The sequence below is a fragment of the Pteropus alecto genome, unplaced genomic scaffold (assembly GCF_000325575.1).
Source record: "Pteropus alecto unplaced genomic scaffold, ASM32557v1 scaffold106, whole genome shotgun sequence".
Classification (NCBI taxonomy): Eukaryota; Metazoa; Chordata; class Mammalia; order Chiroptera; family Pteropodidae; genus Pteropus; species Pteropus alecto.
In genome coordinates this window covers 11312596-11321063 of record NW_006442103.1, presented here as the reverse complement: position 1 = coordinate 11321063, position 8468 = coordinate 11312596, and the positions used below count along the sequence as shown (strand labels likewise).

Genomic DNA, 8468 nt, shown 5'->3' with positions numbered 1-8468 from the left:
GCCCAGTCAGGCGCATCTTTCAGAGCACATGTCTTCATGCAAACATTATAAAGCCAGACAGAGAATAGCTCAGAACTCTTTCTGGACAGGCCAGCTCTGAACTAATTTGCTCAGTCGTCAGGAATCTAGTATTTGCAGATGAGGAAACTGAGGCAGATGCAGAACCAAAGAGAGGACGGGGCGTTTCTGTGTGTGGTTCCACGGGGGGGGGTGGCTTCAACGTGGGTGGGAAGAAGAGTGGCCCAGGCGAGCGCGGCTCATCGGTGTTGGTGTCGGTGTTGGTGTTGGTGTTGGTGTTTGTTGGTGTTGGTCTTGGTGCGACAGCCATGCAGGACTGAGGGAGGCCTACCTTCACCTTCACCCAGCTGGGTGACCTTAGGCAGATTAGTTAACCCGTCTGAGGCTCAGTTTCTACAACTTTAAAGTGGAGACATTTGTACTTAGGGTACTGGCCAGATGGAAATTAAATTAGATAATTCATGTAAACCCTTAGACATGTGACCTGGTAAGTGCTCAGTCATACTTCGTCGTGGTGACAGCTTTCCGGATGAGACGAGTTTTAATGCTTTCTTAAATGGTAGAAAGACGGAAGCTCTTCTACCGCCATGGGACAGCACTGCTTTACTCCTGACGGTTTTTGCAGACCTCTCTTAGCACTTGTATCAGGCCTGGGGACATTTGTTTTCTTGTTTGACTCCTGCTGGTTTCCATGGATACTCTCAGGGTGGCATAGATCCAGAGGCACAGCTGTCCCTAACCAGCACTTTGTTCCAGGGGCAGCGTCTCAAGTGGGCGGCACAGCTTGGGGGGGCCCCACGGGTAGAAATAGTAGGAAAGCCTGGGTGACTGATGCACAGCTGGTTAGCTAGCACTATGATCTGACTTGAGGATTTTCCTGTCTCCTCCTCTTGCCCTTTACAGACTCCTGGACTTTGTCAATGCCTTGTCTTATGACTTACATGGAAGCTGGGAAAAGGTCGCAGGACATAACAGCCCCTGTTCTCTAGGCCCGGAGACCCCAAATCTTCAGCGAGAGAAGGAAAGGTCTCAGGTGGCCCAGACATCTGCCCCTGAGCCCAGGCCATTGGCTCTTGGTAACGAAGAGGGATTCGTGTTCTTCTTACTTGCAGGCGCATGCCATCAATTACTGGCCAAAGCTGGGAGCACCCTCAGAGTAGCTCCTCACGGGGTTCCCCACCTGTGGATATCTGTTTCACCTCCTCAAAGCCTCTAAGAATGGGTTGCAGGCTGAAGCTATAGGACCTGCATCTCCAGGGAAGCACATCAAGCAGTCTGGCTTCTTGGCTTATTATGAGATAACAGGGAAAGGGACCTCTTCCTATTAGTTAGGCCTCTCTCACCTGCAGCCTGGGCGAGAGGAAGGACAAAGGGCAAAGGCAAGGGTGACAGCCAGAGACAGGACAAGGGAAATTCACCATCTGGGACATTTTCTTTTTCTTCAGGGGAAGTTATCTGAGTTCTTGGTAAAGGGTGAGAGGCTGGGTGGAATCTGAATAAAAGAGGGACAGATATTTTACCCCTTAAAAGAATCTTAAATGTCATAAAAGTCAATCCTGACTTATCTATGTGGCCTGAATAAAATAATGAATATTTGGAACATGTGTAATTTCAAACATTTGCAAAAGTAAAAGAACAGTATAACCTCTCCCCCTCCGCAGTACCACATACCCCTCATTCACCACTCACGGCCTGCCTCGTTGCATCTCTCTCCCAGACTCCCACCCTCCCCACTACTAGATTATGTTGACGCAATCCCAAAACATCCTCTATACAGATCCTTTTTCCTCTACTCCAATCCTACTTCCTTAATCCCCATCTCAGCAAAGCTTGCTACCGAGCGGAGAAAAGAGACATGGACCCAAGGGAGTGTGAAGCACACGAGAAGAGACTAGGAGACACAGGGCGTGTGGCTGGTCGGTTTCAAGGAGAGCTTTGAAGCACAGGTAGGATCCTGACGAACAGAAACGACAACATAGGAAGGCAGAGGACAGCGATACAAAGGCACAAGGTGTGTAGGGGTGAGGGGTGGAGGGCTAAGCCTTCGCCGTAGGTAGTAATGGAGGTGTCGGTGTCTCTCCAATCCTTGCTCTGTGCCGACTCGGTGGAGATGCTTTCCCGCTAATCCAATGACGCATGGTGATGAGTCACAGCATAGTTGAAATAGTGTTCTTGAAGGACATTATGGGTCAAAGAGATTTTGATGGAACTTTTAAAGAACCAAAAAAAAAAAAAAAAGACTTAGGCATTAGCTTCTGCAACCCGTCTTGAACACTGTCCTCTGCAGCATATGGTTCCAGTACAATGCTGGGCACCCAGCTGACACTCAGATGCTTGATTGATTATAATAACCTATTTCTCTTTGCCTTTGAGACCCTTACATTTATTAGAGGTTCAAACACTAGTTTGATAACTACCTAGATGGGGCAGAAAACTCTTTGAAAAAGGTACAGGCTTGGTCAAGGGTCAGGTTCACTGCTGCTGGTAGTTTGGCATTGGCATGGTTTTGCAAACCCAGGTCTGCTTCCTGAAGGAAGTCGCCCGCTCCTTAGTCTCTTCCCTGTCTTCCATCATGGACATTAGAGGAAGGCATGTAAGAGCAGGAATTCATTCAGAATAGGGGTCAGGTCCTTTGTGAGGGGCTTCCCCTCTCTCTCTTCTGTCTAGCTTCTTCTCATCCTCTGGGGAGGGATTCTTGGATTCTTCATTTCTGGGCAAGGAAGTATGTGTCTGCTGGTGCTTCTCTCCATGGCACTTCACAGAAGTAATCTGTCATCCTTCTGGCAGATTTGCTTTCTCCAGAGAGCTAAGAAGTGCTGGATTGATTATCAGTATGTCCCATGCGCCTACAATAGGGAGAAGTGGGTTGGCTATGATGATGCCATCAGCTTCAGACACAAGGTAAGAACTTGATTCCTTCTTACTCCAGCATATAATTTCCCTCTGGCTCCCATGAGGCCCTTGTCTGTTCCCTCTCTCTCTCTCTCTCTCTCTCTCTTTGACTCTTTCTTTCTCTCTCTGTGTACCGGGTGGAGGATGAAAATGTGCAGATGACTACAGTGGGTGAGTTTCAGGCATATCCAAACTAACTGGGGTTTCCTAATCTCATCTACTTCAATCTTTTTTATTTCGAAGAGATGAAATCTCAGTTTTTGAAGACTCCATAGCTAATAAGTGGTAGAGGTTAGAGTTAAACACAGACTATCCTCCCAACCATCCTGCTGTATTGCCTCCTGACCGTCTGTCTTCTCTTTTTTGCCATTGTACCCAGCCTGGAGAATGGGCAGTACAGGAGGTTGACTGACTACTACTTTTCCAGGCATTGTTCATAAAGAGAGAACATTTTTGGCGGCGGGGTGGGGCATGGTGTGGACATCGGACCTGGATGACGTCAGGGGCGTTTTCTGTAGCACTGGCCCTTTCCCCCTTGTCTACATGTTGAATAACCTCCTGTTGCAGGCTGGTAAGTAGCTATGACTTAGAGCTGGAGTTGAAAGTTGCATACGCAGGCCCGGGATAAGTCCTTTCTGTTAGATCTAAAGGATTTGGTGGTGACATGACATTGAGGGAAGAGAATAAGATTTGATTATTCTCAAGCCAATCTGTTTCCTAATCTTGGTTTAGATGTGTACTCCGTTTGACCTCTCTGAGCTTTGTTTTCTGTGTCTGTAAAATGGGAATAATCCTTATACTCATGACATTATTATAAGAAATGAGATATGGAATGAAAACTGTGCAGACTCATAGTTAGCACTCAATATATATTAGTTTATTTCTCTGTTTTTTTTTTGTTTGGTGTGTGCGTGTGTGTGTGTGTGTGTGTGTGTGTGTGTGTGTGTGTGTTCCCCTCCTGCTTTCATAGGACAAGGACCAGAAAAGGAATTTAGGTTTCTTTTGACATCTCTTTGATAGTAGAAACTATTCTGGCAGACAGGAGATGGAACCTGGCACGCTGGAGCTGAAACATCCTTGGAGATAGTTTATAATCCTTATATTATGAATAAGGAGACTGGGGCTCAGATGGGTAACAGCTAGTCAGGGGCAGAGATGGGACCCCAACTCGGTTCCTTACTACATGTTGTCTAGAGCAGCCTCCTTGCCCTCAGCACTGTTCCTGGTCACTCCCACTGTGGGGGACACAGGGTTTCTTCTTGAGGATTCAACAAGTAAGGAATTAAGCATTGAGGGCAAGGTCTTGCTGAAGGCACAGAGAGGTCAAAGTGAGGACTTGAGCATAGAGAGCTGGCAGGCTCCTTCTTGGAGTCATTCACCAGAAACGTAGCAAATCTGCTGAGTTCTCATGGACGCCCGGAGTCACGTAAGTGTGATGAGGTGGGGGAGCAGGGCTTCTGTGGTGGGATTTCATCCACATCCTCAAGTGGGTGCTTCATGAAATCCTCCAATTCTGGCTTTTGGAAGCAGGTACTTCAGTCCTGGAGTGATTCTGGTCCTGCCAGTAATCAATGGGGATGGGGAGGAAGAGGTAGCAATCTCATCCTTTCCTATGATTTTCTTGGGTCCAGTGCAACTCCTTCACCAAAATTTTGACTCTTGTCTACTGTGAATTCTTCAAGAACTAGCCCTGAAAGGCTGAGTGTGCCCAAGACATTGGCCGCTGATTCTGGGATTTTGCTCCTAGGAAGAGAGGTTATGGCCACTGAGACCTGTAGGAAGACTGAAAATATGACTATAGTCCCCAGAGGTTGGGTTGTGACTCTTGCATAGGACAAATTGTCCTTTGGAAAGCATACTGCAGTTCTAGAAGGGAAGACTGAGACTCCTGCAGAGAAGACCATGACTCCTGTGGGTCATCAGTCTGAGATGACTATTGCCTTCACGCATCTTCATACTGAGCCCTCTGGAGTGAAGATCATGCTCCCTAGAAGGAAGTCTATAGCACCTGAAAAGATGACTCTCCCCTCCAGAAAGATGACAGTTATCCCTGATGGGCACACTAAGATGCTAAGAGGAAAGAATCTGACTTCCAAGGTGGACACTGGCCCCCAGGTAGGTTACTTTGGTGTTTAGATGGATGCTGAAAACAGGGTCTGGCCCTGTCATCTAGCTCCCAGGATGCATTCCTTTTTTGACAACCATTCTTCTGTCAACTTAATGACCCTTCCAACAAGTCCTCTCTCTCTAAAGAAAGAAAACCCAGAAAACTCTGCTGTAGATCAAGAAGCCCAAGCTTTGTTGGTGGGCAACAGCTGGGGAAAGCCCTCGTCTTCTCTTCTAGGTCACCTGACAGTGGCTGTCTGTGCCCGGCCATTCATAAACCACTCATGGGACGAAGCAGGCCTCAAAGCCACAGTGAAGGAACCTCTTTTCTGTTGAATAAACTGGAAACACAAGAATCCATCTGAGTTCTCTGAGGTTATTTTCTTGAAATGACCTGTACAACCCAATTTCAGCTTAAAGTCACTTTCTCCTACTGCTATGTTTGGAGAGGGCATTGTGTCTGGCCCACACTGATGTTTTCCAGAGTGGATGATGTGCTTCCCTCTCTGCCATGGACCACTGCTCGCTTCGCTGCTGGTCAGAGCCAGAATCTCTTCTAGAGCAGTTTTTCTCAATCCTCAAGGGAGACTGGGAGAAGGAGGGGGAAGTTGAATCTTCCATATTTATCCCCTACTTGGTAAAATCTTAGTGGTCTCTGAAAAGAAACACCCCCCCCCACCCATTCTTACCATAAGAAGTGGTTGAGAGAAAGGTACACACAGTGTTTTTGTGTGTTACCTGCATACTTTCCCTAGGTCTCCTCCAGAAACATCAATTCCCACTTACTACACACTGAAATCTCCCTATGGAGTGTTTTCCTGGGCATGATCAACCCTCATAAGTTCGTATAGACACAGGATCAATTTCTAGCCTTTCCCTTCTGGGGGACGGTGGTGCTCAGAGCGGGTACCATACCTATCGCTGATGTTACCTTTTCTTTTCGAAGTGCAGCCTCTAAGTCTTTAAAATAAGGGTATCAAATTAAAACGCCTATAGATCCAAGCACTTCTCAAAAATGACTGAAGCCGGCGAAGGATGTGTTCACACACATGTGAGTACAGGCCACAGGCCCGTGTTGCCACAGCATAAATCACAAATCGGTTAAGTTGCATAACAAACCAACCCCCAAACATAGTGGTTTACAAACAGGCTAGAGAGGGAAAGATTAGGATTTACCCTGTGGTGTTGGAGGTATAGATACAAAATCATAGTTCTAAAAGTGTATAAGTATATATGAAATAAGTCAATATAAAAATAGATATAGATGTCTATATAAAAATAGATATAGATGTCTATAAAAATAGACATCTCAGAAGCAATTAATACTTTTAATGCCCAGATCCTTAAAAAAAATTTTTTTTTAGGGCTAAGATATATAATTTCATATTATTAAATTAAAATTTTTTTCAGTTACAGTTGACATAAATATCTAACGCCCAGATCTTGATTTCTAAAGTTTATTCTCCCATAGAAGGAACTGGGGACCCTTGAAGGAAAGGCTGATTCTCGTGCTGGAAAGTGCAAGAAAGGACTGGAATCTCTTATGTTCCCAGATGATAAGGAAGTACTCAAAACACGGTGGGGCCATGTTGGAGAGACACTAGAGCCACGCTGAAGGGATCCCCAGTGGCCCAAACTGGGACAATCCAAGCAACAAAATAATGATAATAATTGATTGTAACCCATAGAATAGCACGAGTCCTTATGCTATTAATGAGTAATAGAATAAGCAAATGGGGAAGAAGGGACAGCTCTTCCTTCCTATAGGATGTCAGTTAATAAATGTAGGAGAAAGCGCCTAAAGTGTTAAGAGTTGACAAGAGGCCAGAGGCAAAGACGCGGGACCGGAGAAGTCATAAGAACCGCCGGCAAGGCGATGGTTTGGCTGATTAATGCGGGTGGGATAGAGGCTGGGCGCAGGCTCAGACGGGCATAACTAATAAACAGGCACAGGTTGTCCACACCTTGGAAAGTGAGCCACAGAGAAGATGTTATGAGCTTTTATCACTTTCTAATTTGAATTTTGGAGAGTCACATAAAAGGGCCCTTTCAATAGTCCCAAAACCGGTTTTTGTGTAAATTAGGGACATCGCCACCAGGTGGCAGCAGCACATGGGGTTATATTTTTTATGGGGCCAGGAAGGAAACTAGGGGAGTATGAGAAAAGCAATTAGAGTATCTTCCCACAAAAAAAATTAAATGAAATATAAATCTTTGTCATTACTGTTAAAGTTGATACTTTTACACACATTGAAACAAAGAGTTTGTGAGGCTTTGGTTAGACAGAGGTCGAGTTCAGAAAAACCAGACTTGAAGTCCCAGCTCTGCCCTTTATTAACTATGTGATCATGGGGATGTTAAATTACAATGGTTACATGACATATGCGCCTGGCACAAAACCGGTGTTCAGTAGGTAAGTATTATTGTTATAAACATATCCCGTATAGCTCTTAAGTTTCCTTTTAAGAATTTATTTCTCTAAAGAAACATTAAATCATACACATGAAACTGAAAACTTATCTGGGTTTGTGCATAGCTCGATGGCTTCAAGAGTAGATTCATGACAAAGTTCCAGTAACTTCTCTCATGCCAGCTACAACTTTACTCAGGGAATCGTTTTTGGTAACTGGCCTTTCCCACTAATGCTTCTAAAAATGCTACAATCTAAAAGACTAATAAATGGTATATAGAAGGTATTAAGTGTGTCATTTGCTGGATTAAAAAAACTTTAATGGCTCCTTACTGCTTACAGAATAAAGTCAGTATTGCTTAGCATGGTATATAAGGTCCATCTTATAATCTGTTTACAATCATAGAGATTCCTAGTATTTTAGTCCAGTAGTTCTGTCCCTGGTACGTTGTAATCAATCAGGAAGCATGTCATTAGTAACTTGATAGAATAATAGTTAAAATATTGAGGATAAAAAATACATACTGCTTTAATATAATATTGTAGACTCAAGAGTATTTCTATTTTAGCATTACAAGTCCTTCCCATTTCAGATGGTTTCTTTAGTGGAAACATTTCAGAGCTAAAATTGGCATAATGAGAATTGTGCAGATCCAGTGCACGTTCTTCGGATGTGTCTTGGTGTCTTGGCTGGCGAGGAAATACGTTGAGAATTGCTCTTCTGGCCATGCTGGTTGCAATGTTCTCTGAATTTATCACACGATTTCATTCCTTTGTACCACTGGTCAAGCTTCACTTCTGCTTGCTATGACTTTTCCTTCATTCCTTTGTACCACTGGTCAAGCTTCACTTCTTGCTATGACTTTTCTGCTTCCCTTACGTCCTCATCTAACGTCCTGCAAGATCCTTACTCAAATGTTACCTCTTCTGTGAAGGCTTTTCCGTCCCACTGGGAGCTATCACTCCCTCTCTCTGCTTGCTTAATGAATACTGTTTTCATCCCTCTCATTTGTTCGACACACATTTAAATGCCTAGAGTAAT

At 44.6% G+C, this 8468-nt stretch overlaps 2 protein-coding genes across 2 annotated transcripts in view; both read left to right on the top strand.

Moving 5' to 3' along the window:
* The window catches only part of OVGP1 (oviductal glycoprotein 1), a 14463-nt gene extending 9111 nt beyond the window's left edge, over window positions 1-5352 (top strand). Inside the window, 9 exon segments of the mRNA XM_015595394.1 lie at window positions 922-989; window positions 992-1029; window positions 1131-1323; window positions 2810-2919; window positions 3338-3370; window positions 3373-3481; window positions 3893-3905; window positions 4542-4684; window positions 4775-5352. Of these exon segments, the coding sequence (XP_015450880.1) occupies window positions 922-989; window positions 992-1029; window positions 1131-1323; window positions 2810-2919; window positions 3338-3370; window positions 3373-3481; window positions 3893-3905; window positions 4542-4684; window positions 4775-5352 (1285 nt within the window).
* A 175-nt stretch (window positions 5353-5527) lies between these two features.
* The window catches only part of LOC102881919 (gastricsin-like), a 7144-nt gene continuing 4203 nt past the window's right edge, over window positions 5528-8468 (top strand). The window contains exon 1 of the mRNA XM_015595393.1: window positions 5528-5653. Coding sequence (XP_015450879.1) covers window positions 5528-5653 — 126 coding nt within the window. The remainder of the gene's footprint in view (window positions 5654-8468) is intronic.